This window comes from Lycorma delicatula, chromosome 2 (genome assembly GCF_047948215.1).
Source record: "Lycorma delicatula isolate Av1 chromosome 2, ASM4794821v1, whole genome shotgun sequence".
NCBI lineage: Eukaryota > Metazoa > Arthropoda > Insecta > Hemiptera > Fulgoridae > Lycorma > Lycorma delicatula.
The window spans coordinates 40,487,798-40,506,304 of NC_134456.1; the positions used below are offsets into that span (position 1 = coordinate 40,487,798).

General features: G+C 30.8%; 1 protein-coding gene across 8 annotated transcripts in view; it reads left to right on the top strand.

Annotated features, from left to right (window-relative positions):
- Positions 1-18,507, top strand: part of hppy (MAP4K3-like protein hppy) — a 126,983-nt gene that overhangs the window by 105,501 nt on the left and 2,975 nt on the right. For all 8 annotated transcript variants that reach the window (XM_075355153.1, XM_075355154.1, XM_075355155.1 and 5 more), the window contains 5 exons: positions 5,473-5,741; positions 12,464-12,656; positions 14,975-15,058; positions 16,778-16,870; positions 17,265-17,391. In XM_075355153.1, coding sequence (XP_075211268.1) covers positions 5,473-5,741; positions 12,464-12,656; positions 14,975-15,058; positions 16,778-16,870; positions 17,265-17,391 — 766 coding nt within the window. The remainder of the gene's footprint in view (positions 1-5,472; positions 5,742-12,463; positions 12,657-14,974; positions 15,059-16,777; positions 16,871-17,264; positions 17,392-18,507) is intronic.

The following is an 18,507-nucleotide window of genomic DNA, read 5'->3' on the forward strand; positions in this document are numbered from 1 at the left end:
GTTGTTAGCCGTGGGCGATTGGTACCACTTGATAAGTGGCGCCAGCCTCTCTAACCTAACCCTAACCTGCCATTTAGTTGTCATGGATCCTTGGAGTGGTGCGCAATGTGCATTTGCTAATAAAGCGTTTTACAAAAACAATGACAGTGTGGAGGGAGCGCATAGAGAATTTCGCCGTCATTTTAATCTGGGACGGCACGACCGTGTTCCATCGGCACATGCAATTAAAACATGGATATCTAATATTGAGGAAACTGGTTCGGCAATGAAAAAGAAACCTCCAAGCCATGAGCGAACCGTCCATACACCACAGAATGTTCAAGCTTTACAAGATGCTTCACACGAAGTCCACATCGGTCAATCCGTCGTCTCTCAGCATCTTTTCAATTGCGTAATTCAAGTGTTCGAAGAATGTTAGCGAAGGACTTGCAATACCATCCATACAAATTGCAGATCGTCCAAGAACTGAAACCGAACGATGCAGTTGTGTAAGCACAATTCTGTAATGTAATGCTTTAGAAGATAAATGATAACGAAGAGTTTGTTCACAAACTGTGGATGTCAGACGAAGCGCATTTCCACCTCAGTGGATTTGTTAACAAGCAAAATTTCAGATACTGGACTCAAGAAAATCCTACGCAGTTACACCAGCATCCGTTGCACAGCCAGAAAGTGCTATGTCATCTTACGGTGTTATAGGCCCTTATTTTTTTGAGGATGCCAACGGTCTTGCGATTACAGTGACGTCGGCTCGTAACGTAGCCGTGCTTGAAACCTTTGTTGTGGAACAACAAAAGAGATTTCCACCGATTCTTAACACAGCCTGGTTTCAACAAGACGGAGCAACATTACATATTGCACGAATATCGATGGCAGCTGTACGCCGATTGTTTGGACAACGTGTGATTTCACGAAATGGTGACATTAGATGGCCTCCCAGATCGCCTGATCTCTCAGCTTACGATTACTTTTTGTGGGGTCACCTTAAAAGCAAAGTGTTCCACAGTAGACCTGCTACAACAGAATAACTGAAGGCAAAGATCCGAGAAGCAATTGCGGAAATTCCAGTTGAGATGTTACGTCAAACCATGAACAATTTAACGAAAAGACTTCGTGAGTGTTTACGTAGAAGAGGAGGTCACCTGGAAGATGTCATCTTTAAAAAATATACTAAAATGTATGTATCCTAAAATGGCAACATTTGTACATTACATGAAATAAAATTCATTTTCTAAAAAAAATTTTCATTAACGTTATTTCATTTTTAAAATTTCCGGTTTCTTTGAATCACCCTGTACCTACATTTATTTGAATATTATTTTAAATATATGCCTTCTTGTTTATATGTAACTTTTGGTATTGTGCTAAACACACATAAATCTATTTATTCAAATTCTTTTGCAAAGTTAAGAAAAGAAGTGGTTTCTTACACAGAGTATAGAATTTATGATCTTAGTGTATGTTATTGAAATGCCGTAGCACCTCAATAGTAATGAGGTCTGCAGTCATATACTGTACTATCTCTGTATCGACTATTGACTTTTCATTCTCTTAAGTGTATATTTCATTGATATAAGTGAAGTTAAATACCTGATAACATAAAAAATCATTTTCGTCAGGAAGCAAAAGAGGTTTCATACTGAGAAATTGGAAATAGTGAAAGCATTAAAAAGATTTTGAGTCAGGATTTTTAGATGTTTTTTCTAGTGATTTTTTTTTTGTAATATATTAGTAAATTGTCTGCCAAATTCCAACCTAGAAGCAGAATATAATTATTTATGAAAACTTATTTTCATTATATTATTTATATTTTATTATTTATAAGCAATACTTACTGCTTATATATATATAGAAAATGATAAAAAATATAAACCTGCTTATAAACCCAATAATATTATTATAATAAAAAAATAAATATGATTTTTCTGGTATTTATAAAATAAAATGCAATAATTGTGAAAAAATATATATTAGAAAAAGAAATAGCTCTTTTAAGGATAGATTTTTGAACATTTCAGATTGTTTAAAAATAAAAAAGTAAGTTTTTCAAATGTAGCTGACCATTTAATTTTCAATAAACATAATATAACTAGTTTGGAAAATAATTTAGAAATAATTTAAAAAGTAAATATTGAACAGGAAAATAATAATAAACAATTAGAAATTTCAGAAAAATTTTATATATACAAATACAAGGGTTATTTTTTTTCAAGGTCTGATCGGTTGCAAAATAAAAATCCGCGCAAAAATCAGATGAACCTTGAAAATCAGATGCGCCTATGTGTTGCGCAGCGTCTCTAATATGACCCTCAATCATGCCGCATCACTTTGTTTAGTTCTGAACACGCAGCTAGCACTTAAATATTTCTACAACAATAGCATCTCCTGCCAAGTGTGAAGTGCGTGCAGTAATTCGATTTCTTCAGGCTAAGGGGTGTAATACAGTTGAAATTCATCGACGAATAAGTAATGTGTACGGTAAAACTTAATGAATGACAGCAAAGTGCGACAATGCTGGAACTTTAAAGCAGGACGTGCAGTTGTTCATGATGCAGGCAGTCAGGGAAGGAAGCTAGTGTCAACCGATGATCTCGTTGAGCGAGTGGATGAGGCAATTTGAGAAAATCATCGGTTCACAATTTCTGTATTCAGCTATTCGTTTCCTGAAATTTCAAGGTCAGCTCTGTATACCATTGTGAGTGAGAGACTTCAGTACCACAAACCGTGTGCGAGATGGGTTCCCAAGATGCTGTCCGACCATCACAGAACAATGAGAATGGATGCCTCCCTTACATTTCCCCAGCGCTACCACAATGAAGGAGAAGATTTTTTGAACAAAATTGTCACGGAACGAGACACGGGTCCATTTTGAAACTGAAGAAACAAAAGAACAATCCAAACAGCGGATGCATTCTCATTCTCCCAGTAAACCACAGAAGTTCAAGTGAACCTTCTCCAACAGAAAGCATACGGCTACTGTGTTCTGGGACCAGAATGGAGTTCTCTTGGTGGAATTCATGGAACGTGGCATGACCATCACTGCAGCCTCATACTGCGTGACTCTTCAACGTCTATGAAGGGCAATTCAGAATAAGCAGAGAGGAATGTTGTCATCAGGCATTGTCTTTCTCCATGACAATGCTCGGCCACACACTGCAGCTGTAACAAAGAAGCTCCTGCAGCGTTTTCGTTGGGAAGTGTTTGTTCACTCACCATACAGCCCGGACTTGGCTCCATCCGATTTTCACCTCTTTGCTCACATGAAACGCTGGCTAGGAAGACAACATTTTGGCACAGACATCGAGCTGCATACCAGCGTAGAAACATGGCTGAAAACACAGGCGGCTCTCCGTTCTATGACGAGGATATTGGAAAGTTGGTACCACACTACGACAAATGTCTAAATTGGAGTGGCGATTATGTAGAGATATAGCGTAACTATGTAAGTACTTGTTACAAATAAAAAATTTTTTTAATTTCATGACCGATCAGACCTTGAAAAAAAAAATAACCCTCATATAAATATAAATGTGAATTTAGCCTCATAAATCTGCAGACAGAATTGTTTGGGGAAATTCTTATAAAAATTATTTAAGTTGGCAATACGTTTGATAAGATTTTAAATAAAATTAAGTAATTGTTTACAGTACTACTATTGTATAAAACAACATTGAAATAAATTTTAAATAAATTTTGATAGTAAAAAATTTTAATTTTATTGTATATTTAGTAGATGTTTTTAAATTTTTGGCTGAAGAATGTATGCTTTGTAAATGCTTAAATTTTTTTTATATTTTACTCAATAACCAAAGTCTAAAGGTGTTGAATAATAGTTTTATGTGTAAATGTAAATAAAGATAAATCAGAAAACATTACTGAGGATGGGCTTATGCCTGAAAGCGCTCTAACATAAAAAAAAGTAAGAATGTTTAATTCTGTTCTTGGCGGATTCAATATATATATATATAATATGAAATATAAACCATCAAAACATAGTAATTAGGTAAACTTACCAAATTAATTTTCAATAATCAATTTTCATGGGATCCCGCATCTTCATTTGGTATTGAATTCTATAATTACATTAAAACATTCATTTTATTAAAAATCTTGAAATTTATTATGAACATATGTGCAAATTCTGTTCTCCAGTTTTGGGATGATATGATATTTAAAACAGTATTTTCCTTTGTTCTATTGTCATTATTGCCAACTGTTAGATTGTATTTTTATCATGTTTTTAATTAAATCATCATCTTCAAATGTGATCAGGTGGTTCATTATTTTATATTTTCATTTATATTTATGTAATATTTCTCGATTATATTCATTTTTACAAATTACAAATTTTCAAAATCTCTAAATTATTTTTGCAGCCAATAATGCTATATTTCCATTCTAACAAATGGTCACCTAAATTAGATACACTTTTTTTTTTTTGTTTTTGTATGCTGTGTAATGTTCTAAAAGTTTTTATATAAATGATTATTGGTTTTACGAATATAGATATTATTACAGTCGTTGCATTTAATTTTGTATTTTCCTCTATATTATCTTAAATATTTTATAATGTGATTATTTCATTTGACCATTGTTAGAAATGCAAAAACAGTATTACTGATTGCAAAAATAAGTTAGAGATTTTGCAGATTTGTAATAATGATAAAAAGAATGAATATACTCAAGAAATATTACATTTATAAATATAAACAAAAATATAAAATGATTAACCACCAGATCACATTCAAAGATGATGATTTAATTAAAAACATAATAAAAATATAATACACTTGGCAATAATGACAATAGAACGAAGGAAAATACTATATTTAAATATTACATCATTCCATTACTGGACAGCAGAATTTGCTCTTATCCATTCATAACAAATTTCAAAATGTTTAAAATAAAACAATTTTAACAGATTGACAAAGTATAAAATGAATATGTTTTAATGTAATATTATCGAATTCAATGCGGGATTCTGCGAAAATCAGTTATTACAAATTAATATTAATTTAGTAAGTTCTATTGCCTAATTAATGTGTTTTGGTGATTTATATTTCATATAATATTAAATTTTATTAACACAGTGGTCACAATATGTTAATGAATTATTTGAATTTTCAAAAAAAAAAAAAATAATATATATAATTATTTGAATTTTTAAAAATTATATTTATAATACATATATGTATATATATTTTCTTTTTTTTTCTTCTTCTTTCCTGTATGTAAAGCACTTTTGTAGAGATTTCTGCTTTGCCAGAATATGTATATATATATATATACATATATAGGATTAAATATAATTTTTTAAATATGTTTTTAATCCACTATTTACATTTTCATACTTCAGATAAAACATAGATCTCTGTGAAAGTGCTTAGAGAAAAGAAAAAATTTAGTAGTAAGTAAATAATAATTTTTACAAATAAAAGTTATATCTTGGAATTTATTTTTATGTTACAGGAAAAACACCACAGTTGTATAGGCATGACTTATTGGCTTTACATAGTAAACAAAGTCATAGGTTTTCATTACATGTTAATAGAATACCAGAAAGGTTAGTGCCAAGAAAATTTGCTTTGACTACTAAAGTACCAGATACAAAAGGATGTACAAAATGTTGTGTTGGACGTAATCCATATAATGGTTATAAATATCTCTGTGGTGCAATGCCTACGGGTATTTTTTTAATGCAGTGGTATGATCCGCTTAATAAATTCATGCTACTTAAGGTGAGTAAAAATTAATTAATTTATGAAATTTTTTCTATATTTTATTTAGTAATCTGACAGGAAAATTGTAAATTAATTTGAATTTTTGCAATGTAATTCTGAATTGAAAGTATAGTTATTTATAATTTAAGCTTTTTCCTTGATTATGCAATCGTGTCTGAATGATATTGAATCAAAACGGTTACTAATTTTGGTCATTTATTTGTTGTTATAAATTAATTATTAGTACATTTATAAGGACATAAGTTATATTATAATAGTGTAATTATATTGTTATAGTGAATATAATTACTTGCCTTATTATTTTAGGTATAAGTAATACATTTGAAGTACATGTTTTGAGAATTCATAACAAATAACTACTTTCCTGAAAGGGTAATGACTGACCATTTCTTTTTGATCAGTTCTCTTTTTATTTTTAGCCGCAATTGTTTTCATTTCAATTTTTATTCTACAACCTTTAAACTCTTTGTACTATTTACCAGTGACCATATTATTTTTGTGTTCAGAGGATATGTGGTTGTTTTCTTATCCTTCCATTTACTGGTCATAATACCATTAGCATATTGTGCTATGGTTTGACCCTTAATAATGTTTGCATCAGTCATGGCTGGAGGGTAATATTTTTTATCAACAAGCTACAGCACAGTAAGTACCAGCACAGTAAGTTTCTTTTGACATTAATGTGAACACAAATTGAAGCTAGTAGAAATAGCATATATAGACAAAGTGACCACAATACATTTGGTACAATTTTGTAAATAATACATGACTGCTTTCTTTGTATGATTCTTCCCCAACAAAGGATAATTCTTTCCACCATAAATAGTATATTTTAAATTTAGACCTGAGGTTCTGGGAGAGAATACATTTTAATTCTGTATGTATTATTTTATACCTTGGCAATCACCTACTATCCTCTTAATAAAACATCTCCTCATTAGTAGCAAGTTTTCTGGTAAGAGAATAAACCTCAAGCATTTTATTGTTAAAGTGATCTATCAATAGCCTTACCTCATGAAGATGATGTTGACATTTTGCAAAATGTAGGCACTTCATAATTAAAAGGACGATCATGACTCATATATTGGCAAAAGCATTGCCAATTAAATAACCGATGCGTCTTCCAGTAGTCTTGAAGACAGTTTATCCTCCTTGTTTGCAGTATGCATCAATAAACTAAACAAATTTTTAAGTTCATCTACTATCAATTCTTTAAAATGTGATTTTGGATCTTTTGGAGTAGTTTGTGAAGCATATCAACTAGTTTCATTACAGATATTTTCAAGAAATATAGTGTTACATGACAAGTGTTAAAATTGTCAATTTGTTATGCATTTGCAGTAAAAAAAAAAGAATTTTATTTTCCCTGGTAAAAGGGGGGATATATTTCAAGCCACTATTGCATTATTGTATGCCATGTTGGGTTTATTTCAATATCTAATTTATTATTCTCACTGTGGTCTAAGTCACTATCATTTCTACTGTTTGTATTGACATTGTCAAAAAAATCATCTTCATTGAGTTCATTGACATTTTGGTAAGCAAAACTTATTTTACTCATTTACTTTTTACTTATTAACTCATTTAAACCAGCCATTGTAAAATACATATGCACATGCAAATAGTCAAGATAAAACATAAAGCACAAATAAACACAAAATTAGTTTAATATAAAGGAAATAATTAAAAAAAGCACAATTAATGAATAAAAACTTCATTGAAGGTCATGGCTGCTAAAGAAAAAAAAATTGAAATGTGTGCTACACAACACATTGTTGTTTGCTTAAGCTGATAACTGAAATAAGAATTACCTCACGCAGAAGCTGGGCTCACAGTGATAGCATTATACTGTGTACTTACCATGATCTGAATCTGGATCATGCGCATACCAAGATTCCCTTGCCATGACCTGGATGCAGTCATCTGGTCTTCATGATCTTCAGGTCCATTGTGCGTTAATTGGCTCTTCTTTCATTATATATCCAAGCCAATTGCCTTTGCTATAATGAAGTTTTGTTCACTCTCCTCATTACTTAATTTTTCACCCTTACTACCAACATAATTTTTTCCTGTCCACTCCAAACATATTTAAAATGTCTAGCCTTTTTTTGTCCTTTTTTTTAGTGTCAATATTTGGCATTTATTTGAAAATACATTTCCACATATCATTTCATATGGTGCTGCTTTATGCTTAATTTCATTTTAGTATAGCATAACTGTTTCTTTATATTAAATTAACTGGTCATGCTTGCTTTACTTGCCATTCTTGTCTATATTTATTTATTTATTTTCTACCAGCAGACCTGGCAATGTTTCACTGTTTCTAGATTTGAGTATGTATTTAGAAAAATTAACACACTTGAAAGTTTCATAAAAAATTAAGAAAATGAACATTACGGAATTTCACAAAATTTAACTTTTCGCTTTCTCCCTTTTACCCTTTCTCACTTTTCTCTTTCCCATTTTCCTTTTTACCATATTCCCTTATCCCATTTTCCCACATTTCCTCTCCCTTTTTCTTTTTTCTAATTTCCCTTTTCCTTTTATCTGTTTTCCCCTTTTTTCTTTTTTCCATTTTCCCCTTCTTCCCTTTTACCTTTTTTTTATTTTTCCCTATTTCCCTTTCTCGATTTTTTTTTCCTCCCATGTAAACTGGTCCAATAGTTTTTTAGTTTATAGTGAACACACGTATCTGAAACATTGAAATGGAATTGTAAAATATTTAGTATAGCATGTGTTGCTTTTTCGTCCAATAGATAGCGCTGTTTTTAAAAAAAAAGCATCTTTTACATGTCACAGGTTTGACATCTTGGGTACATAAATAGTTGGTATATAAAAACATGCATGTATTTGAATGCAACATTGTGTCAAAATTTCAAAGCAGTCTGTGAAGAACTTTCAGAGATTTAAGATTTTTAACAAACGAACATTTACATTTTTATTTATATAGATTCCTGCACACAAACACTGTATTACAATGTTAATAGACATAGTTGGTGCATTGTCAGTAAAACAAGTTTCAAATACAGAACAGTATAAGAAATATAAAAAAAAAAAAACATGCACAAAGGTCCATAAAACAATAGTTGCATTTAATATTGCCCCACTATCATTCAGAAATTCATCTGCTCAATATTATGTGCCTTTTATGAGCAAGTCATGAGCATTCTGTTTAAATGCTTTTGGACCAAGGTTTTTCATCCTTTTTGACAGTTTAATAAAATGTAATCCCTCTATACTGAGAACTTTTCTCATAAAAGGATAAATGGTGTTTTGGAAGTTGTAAATTTTGTTTTCTTATATTATAACCATGTTTAAAACTAAATTTGTTTTTTAATTCAGGATTTTATAAAATATATTTTAATAATTCCAGGATGTATAAGCTAGGAAGTGTAAGCAAAAACGTTTCAAGAATGAAAATAGAGGTCTAGTTGAAGGGTTGGGTACTAATTTACAAATTACGTGAATAATTTTTTTCTGAGCCTTAAAAACTCTCCATCCTTCTGCTGAACCTCCCCATAAAACAATTCCATAAGATAGAGTTGACTGAACATAGGCGTAATACAAAATCAGGATACTACAAAATCAGTCTTGTATCCAATGAGACGCTCTGGGAAATCACTGTAAATGCAAAACTCAAAACGGGAATACGGGTTTGTCAACCTGTATTTCTGAAAAATGATGTTATTCAGCCGAGTAAAAATGAAGGCCTGGTTTTTTTATCAACCTAAAATTAATAATCTTGGTCTTAAACTCATTCATAAAGAAACCATTACTAGTAAACCAATCTTTAAAGGATCAGGGTTCCAGTAAGTCAATCGTTCAACTCTAGAATTGTCCCACCCCCAGTCAGTACTGTTGTATCATCAGCAAAAAGTATGAATCCTCACTGATGATTTGTGGTGGTAGGTAATTTATTTATGTAGATAAGGAAAAGCAGCAGGCCAACAACAAACCCCTGAGGCACCTCATATCTAATGCACTGGTTTTGTTGGAGAATATCTTCAAGTCATTTCCATCCAAACATGCCCTCTGCATACAATTAGCTAAATAAGAAACCATCCAATTCATCATGTCCTTAGAAAATTTGCAAATTAGCATTACCAGCACCTTGTGAAGAACAATTTATGTAATAAAAGTGCGTGACCAGGAAAGAGCCTGTCAGAAAAGACTCCTGTCCTAAGAGATAAATTAATTATCGTTGCCAAAACAGGTGCAAGCTGACCAACATAAATCTTAATAATATTAGTAGGAATATAATCCCACCCTGATGAAGTCTTATTTTTAAGTCATCTTATAACATTGGTCACATGGTGGTCTGAAATCACACCAACAGAATAACCCCCCATTTTGACCATTCATGGTGATTGGAATTTTAACTGGTGGAATATTTAATTTAGAAACAACATTTACAAAACAATCGTTGAAATTCTCAGACACAGCTGTGGGATATCATTTAATTTGGCAGAGATCCTTATACCATTGATATAAGGGCATACCATTGGTATAATTGGTTTGGCAAAATTATTAGATTTGCCATATTCTCGCATTCATTTATAATAAAAGTTTTCATGGGAAAGACAGAGTTAAAAATTGTAATAAGTATTTAAAAAGTTATTGAACATCTCATTTGGTTTAGATAAATAAAAAAATTAAAGTGATTAAGGATCAAATTAGAAAAATGGTTTTGTCTGTTTGGAAATGTGAATCTGTTGGAGTTCCATCAGCTATATAGATATAATCACACGTTGTGTGGGCTTCACTTCAGTTCTGAGGGAAGGCAGATTATCGGGAGGATGGTTATTAACATAATAAATAGCCACCTAATGTTACACTTGGATGATAGCAGCAAATTGTACAGAATGCTTTTTACCATAGATGTCTAGCCAGAAGGCTCTGTCCTCTGGTTTCAAAATACTTGGTCTCCATTTTAAAAATAGTAGTTCTAGCTAGTTAACCTACACAAAGAAAAGGTAAACATTTTTTTGCCTGGTTCTTAGCAGTACCCTACAAACACCATTAGAAGATAGTTTTGCTTTGTTTCTCATTTTTTTAAAAATGTTTTAATGTATGTCTTTTACCCAAGTAGTTGGAGGCAGGTGCAGTCAGTCGTGTTGCACATACAGTTCCAGTGGCAGTCGCTGAGTTGGTTGAGCCATGCACCATCACATCCCCTAAAAAACTCAGAATTCATTAAAAAAAAAACCGAAAATGGTTTTTTGATACTATCTGAAGAATATTTGGCCCAAATCGAGTGAATATCTTGTTTAATAAAGGTGGAAATGGAGAAAATTTGTTGTCATTGTTGTACCTTTCTTTACTCCTTGAAAGCTCAAATTTCAAAAGTCTAGAAATTTTTTAGATTACTTGAAGGTTACACACACTAAAAATCAAGTTGATATCTTCATTTGTTATCGAGAAATTCAGAAAGTAGTAAAATTTATTGTTATTCCATTATAAACCTTTAAACTCTGAATTTCAAAAAAATCCTTTCTTAATGTTCACTTAAACTGTAAGAAGAACATACACAGTATGTCTGAAAAGTTCTCAAACTAAATTTCTATAGTTGATATAAGTAGTGCCATATCTTGGGCGATCAAGAAATTATGTAATATGATATCTGATGAGTGTATTTACAAAATTTCATCATGTTTCGTCACTCCAGTCTCAAGTTGTACTCGGCCATGAACGTTGTGTTCATGTGACCTTGTGCAAGCTCACGACCAAACAGTGAAGCATGATAAAATTTTGTGTTCAACTTCAAAAATCTTTCGTTGAAACATATTCTATGATACAGCAAGCATTCAGTGATGAATCCGCATCTCTTACTACAACATACATATGGTGGAAGCGGTTTAAAGACAGTAGAGTGACGTTGGATGATGGCAAATGAAGTGGGAGGCCATCAACAGCTGTTCACAACGAAAACATTGCGAAAATGCATGTGCAACTGGTCAAACTGTCCCAACTGGTCAAACCATGAATTCTAAATTCTATTTGGAAGTAATGAAATGCCTGATGCATTGCATTTGTTAAATCCAGCCCGAGTACTGGGATCCGGGCAGTTGGACTCTTGCATGACAATGCCTCGGCACACATGGCAACAATTTTAACACATTATTACACTACAGATCAAATCACAGTCTTTCGCACCCGTCCTACTCATCCGACTTGGTTCCAAAAGACTATTTTTTGTTCTTGAAAGTTGAAGATGAAAGGCTGCTTTTACAATGACATTCTGGCCATTCAAAGGGCTTGCACCGAGCAGTTGAAAGCGATCCCACAAAATAATTTCTCCAGAGCATTTGGTGAGCTCTACTCATGCTACAATGATTGTACAACTAGAGAAGGGTTGTGTGTAGAGAGCTGATATAAGTAAATTCATTTATCTTTAAATCTGTATTTTTATTTAATTTAGTTCGGGAACTTCTCAGACATACTGTGCATATACAAATTTTTATCAATTTATCATCAGTAGTTTTTGCTGGGTGTTGATTATTAATATATCAGGACTTGTTTTATAATATATATAGATATAGTAATTTGGTTTTTATTTCCTTTTCACTTTTGCAGTTTTCTGTTGACATGTTTGTTTTACTTGAGTCATTGCTGGTAGTTGTAAATATGTATAAATGCTTATTAGTACAGGTTTAAAATTATTTCTATTTATTTAGTTTTTGCTTTCTATTCTTTATTCAAAATAGTTCATTTTATTCCAGCATCTGGAATGTACTTTACCACAACCATTAACTGTATTTGAAATGGTTATCACTCCAGAACTTGAATACCCAATGGTTTGTGTGAGTGTAAAACAAGGATATGATAAGAACAAATTGAAACTTGATCTTATTAATATGAATTCTGGTGCTAGTTGGTTTCACAGTGATGAACTTGAAGATATGGATGGAACTGGTAAGTTTTTATAAAAGTATTTAAATATTATATATGTTAAACATTAGTTTACATTATATGAAAATATATGTTGGTTAATGATTATTTGATTGTTGGAAGTTGGCATTAAAACTAAAAATTTTGTTATAAGTTTTTAAAATGAAATTGTTCAGAAGCCACTAGGATCATATTAGTTTTTGTTAAATTGAAAATTATGTAAATATTAAAAGTTCAGAAATTACTAAGTTTTAAGATTATGGTTTTCTTTTACTAGAAACATCAGTCTCTTTCTTTTCTTATCAATCCTGTACAAGTGTAAAGTTTCTAGTAGAATAATAATAATAAAAACATTGTATATTACTCTTGATAGATTTATGAGGGTGGGGTGAAAAGTTTCAGACCTCATACAGAGATGGTATTAGTACGCTTAATCTTTCAATGCATCACATGTGCTATTTTTATTAGTTTACTATAAGATTGAAGATCTTATGGTGAAATGACCCAAGTCACTTCATCACTAGTATAGTATTTATTCTGTCAAAGAGGACAATTAATGTGTTTTTTGAAAATGGAAAATCTAGAAATTCATGCAGTAATTAAATACTTTTTTTAAATTTTTAAATGCAAAGGAAATTAAAGAAGAGCGTGATATGATATTGGGAGGTTTTTTCCATCAAGTACAACAGTTAAACGCTGGGTCACTGAGTTTAAAATGGGTCGGACATACACATGCAGTGAATGCTTTAAGTTATTCAGTTTTTACGAATTGAAAACTGAGTTGCAAGAATATTAGTCTTATTTTATCATCATTTGTATTTTAAAGAATAGTAAAGAGTGGAACAAAAACAGTAAGGCAATTTAAAATTTTAAAGTGAATACTTTAATTACAAACAAAATACTAACTAGGTTCACCATTGTAAAGAACTAGGACATGCATTTAGTTTTTAACTCATGTTTTGAAGATATCGTCATGCAAATGACCACCATTAATGGTAAAGCACACCTTTGCATGTCGACCATGACTCTCCTCAGTCGATCCCTGGATTTGCATGAATTTCTGCTCGAATGAAATCTTTTAGTTCTTCTGTAGTGTGAAGTCAGTTGGCATAAACCTTCTCTTTCAAATGGCTCCTCAGGAAAAAATCACATACTAATAAATCAGGTGAGCAGGGAGGCTATGCATTGCCTCTGAAACGAGTGATGATATGTTGAGGAAACATTTCTCAGATGGAATTTCATTCTGTGTGGGTGGTAGCACCATCCTGTTGAACCACACCAAGCATGTGTTGATACGACATAGACAAAGTTCATTATGGAGGAACGTTCGCAACAGCACCACATATTAATCGGATGTGACCGTAACAGACCGACCATTTAGCATTTTCAAAAAACTACAACCTCATCACTCCACATGCTCTTAACACCACACCACACTGTAACTTCTTCATTGTGCAGTGGCTTCTCATGTAACCTTCTTTTCATGAGAACGGTTCTGCAGTCCAATATCCGAAGTTCTGCTTGTTAATGTATTTTTTTAAATAAAAATGTCCTTAATCACAAATGCATCTGTAAAAGTCATTGCGATGATTAAAATCATGTGGGTGGAGTTATTACACTACTTGCATTTTATAGGGATAGAACATTAAATTCTCATGTAAGATACATCAATAGTTCTATGGGTTAAATGTTGGTGACAAGCAAATTGCTGAGGATTACGTTGAAGCACTTCTACCACTCTCCGCATGTTTTCTGGGGTTTGCACAGTTTGAGGGTGACTAGGCGGCTTCATGTTGGCAATGGATGCATTAGATCTGATTGTCTGACTGAATTCAATGTTGTTTGGTGTGTGGAAAACTCCATTCCTTCCAATGTCAAAATACCATCGAACAACTCGCCTTACAGTAGCAGAACTGTTATGTTTGCAGAATGCTTCCACTACAAAAGCACAGTGTTATTCCAACCAACACTGCATTTGGACTCAAGTCTTTAAACTGCTTTACTCAGCTATATGAGTTTCCCGCCACCACTTACACAAATATCAGCGTGGCGCGATTTTTACATCTTTGATTGTTTCTGCTCCTCCCACTGTTATTAACTATTACAATTAATTACTTGATTTCACTTGGAATTTTAAAGGGAGTAAGAGGTACTTTGTAATAGTAATTTTAGCATTTAAAGTAAAAATAGATTTTATTAAGAATGCATTCTCCTCAATTACAATTATCTTCTTATTGAAGATATAAATAGTAAAATAAAATAAGTTACATAAACTAATTTTTCATTTCAGTCATTATTATTATTGTTGAAAATGATGTAATTTTTATTATCTGTTTTTTCAGCAACTGTTATTCCAAGAAGAGAAAATGTTAATATAATAAATGTTACTCAGTTAGAAAAAGATGCTATATTAGTCTGCTATGCTAGTAAGTATTTTTAATGTGTTTTATGATCTTAGATACCTTTAATTGGTTTCTTTTTAATCCTTTTACACCACATTTAGCTTAATTTGTATAGAGCATCTAATACATAAAATATACTAATTCTGGTTAGAATTCATTACTTTATTGACCAATACTTTGATTTCTGTATTCATTTTAAATAACAGTCTTTTGCTATAAAAGCAATAAAACCATCAATTTCTTTTTATTATAATTTCATTTTATTTATCTCTTAACAAATTCTTTAGCTTTTGAATTCATTGTATTCCAGAGCAGTTTGTCTCATTGTGTTTAAATATTTATCTCTGTTTATCGAACAGTCTGAGTCTATCATTTTATGATTTTTTAAATGTCTGTTAGCTATTTTTTGGTTTCTGTACATAGAATATTACTAAACTGGTTTCAATTTATATGTAACCAGTTATTAATTAATGTTTTGGTATTAGCAGTGATCATATTTTAGTGGTCAATTTTTTTTTTTCAGCTGGAAATTGTATTCCTTTTTTTGCCTAATAATTATATATATATTTATCATTACACATATAAAAATTGTTCGCTATTTTTCTTTTAAGATGTAAATCTTAAAGATATGTAAGAAAGATCATGTTTCATTTCCACATAATATAAATTTTATATATTTCCTTTTTAAATGTGTGTTATTTTCCAATCAATTCAACATGTGTTAAGTTTAATTCATTTGAAGATCATTTTTTAGTAAATATATTTCAGCTAAAGGTAGGTGAATGTACCTTCTTTTTTTATTATATCAAGCAAACTTGTATAAAGAATGTGACTTTCATAAAGGTCGTTCACTTTGTAAATTCTGGTTTTAATTATTATAAAAGGAAGCAGGGATAAGCTACTCAAAACACTTAATATCCATTACTTAGGATGTTAACCTTATCTGTGCTGATCTGATCTCTAATGAATATCAAAACCTTCCTAGTTATATTAGAAATTTCTACATCTCCCAAAGTACAGATTTTAAAGATATGGAGTGCTTCCACTCAAGTGCATTACATTTTTTAATTATATGTTTGCAGATTCTGAAGACTGAGACAGACTATGTAAAGAGTTCTTGAATCAGACATACTACAAATGTGCTTCCTGAATAGTTCATGTACATTGATAATAATCAGTAAAACCCTTTTTAAATAATCCCTTTTGAATTAGATCTAGAAGTCTCAGAAGGGACCTGTTTTTTGTTTTATTATTTATTTATTTTATAAATAAAATATTTGTAGCATATGGAAATGGCCTTGTCTAACCAGGATTTGAACCTAAAATCATCATCATCTGCATGAAAGATGAAAATGCTATTAGAATGTGCATAATGTCTTTCCTAAACTTTTTCTAGAGAACTCTTAAATGAATCACTCTTTCATTATCCAAGAGAAACTGAATTTTTGTCCAGGTCTGTACATCTGTAATAAATACAATAAATTTGTAAACATTAATTAATTTATAAATTTAAGTGGACAGTAGCTTTCTGAATGCATTATAAAAAATGACAATGTAAAATTTCTTTTACATACTATATTATGTGTAATAATTATAGTTTTGATTGGATTACAACAAAATAAATTCTCCAGTTTAATATCTCATATTGATGTTAAATACTGATTGATATGTTTTGTGCTTGTTATGTTTTGCTTTGTTAATATGTTACTTGCTTTGTGCTTGAACTGTTTTTTTTTTCTTCAGGTATTATCAGAATAGTAACTCTTCAAGGAAGAATGAAACCAAATCGTAAACAAATATCAGAATTGTATTTTGACTTTCCCATTGAATCAGTTGGTAAGTTTTCTGTTTATCAACAAAATCAGTACTTTAGCTGTAAATGTTTATAAAATAGTTACTTCTTTTGTGAACTATTAAATTTCAAAATAGCTTTTATCATATCAACAATTCAGTAATTTTATTTAGATTTTTTTTTTTTAATAGTAATACATTTTATGGTAATGCAGAGTGTACTGTAAATAGGTTTATTAATGAAAAGATGAGACAAATAATATTAAAAATTTTATGTATATTAATAATTTTTCTAATTTATATAATTATTTACATAAAGGTTGGCAACACAGAGTGCTTGTTTTTTGCCTCAACATACTTTTTAATATCTGTATTATAATAATATTAATATCTTTATTTGAAAATAAATATCTATATCTTATTCTTTTAATTTTTACAGTCTGTTTGCCTGATAGTGTACTAGCATTCCATAAACATGGTGTACAAGGTAGAAGTTTGAAAAATGGAGAAGTTACTCAGGAAATATCAGACAAAAGTAGAGTTTACAGATTATTGGGATCAGACAAGTAAGATTTTTACATTCATGGTTTATTTCTTCATTATGTCATGCCCTCCAAAAAAATTACTTTTTATGATTTCAGTGTGATGAAATTTTGTGTGTGTATATAACTAAAACAATTTTTTGTGTGATTAAAATGAGGATTGGTAAAAATGGAAAACTTTTGAAAAAAAGAGCCTTAATACTGGATCAGTTAGCTGTGATTGTAATTTTTAACTTATTAATATACAAATGAATATTGTGACTGTTTGAATATGTCTAATGGTATTCTATATGTTACTGCTGTTAATAATAGTGAAATGAAGTTTTGTCATGTACTGTTAGTTTGAAATGTAAGCTGTAACTTCATGCCGCCATTCTTCAGTTGCTGTTAAATTTAAAACTTTGACTGTTGAAGTCAAAAAGATATTACGTTTTGACTTGTGAGACTCAGAATCTATATTAAAGATTATAGCTTTAGCTCCACTCTCCATTTATTTACAAGTGTCTATTTGACTTATGTGTACCAGAGGAAATTTGATGCATTTCCTGCCATCAGTTCTTCATTGTAATCATTGTAATTCTTCATTTAGAACTGAAAAACCTCATACATTTATAATTTTTAAATTGTAAATGTATGTAAGAATTATTGTTATATAATTAAGAAAAATAGCCTCTTCACTCAATTCCATAATATTTATACTTTAGTGATCATCATATTCTCTTACTTCTGATAAAATCTGCTCATAGGCATCTAAATTTCACTAATTTAGTCTGATCTTCCCCCTAAAGTAATTGAAATTAACAAGGTTTAACTGTAATAATTTCTTTATTGTTAATGAAATTTGTTTCAGTAATACTCATTCATTTCTGTCTAGTTACACATTTACAAAAAAAAAATATATATAAATCCATTTGTTCATTTGCATTGAATGCAGTAATGCATTTATTATATAATTATAATAAAATGCATTTTTCATTATTTTGTGTTTATTTTTATATTGAGATTTATTACCTAACAGCAGCCCATAAGCAGCCTGTTAGTCTTCACCAGACTCATTTGATCTATCCTGAGAGGATTTATTATTTGGAACATCCAGTCACTGCCAAAGTAATGCAGGTGTTCATATTTTGTTAAAAGCAA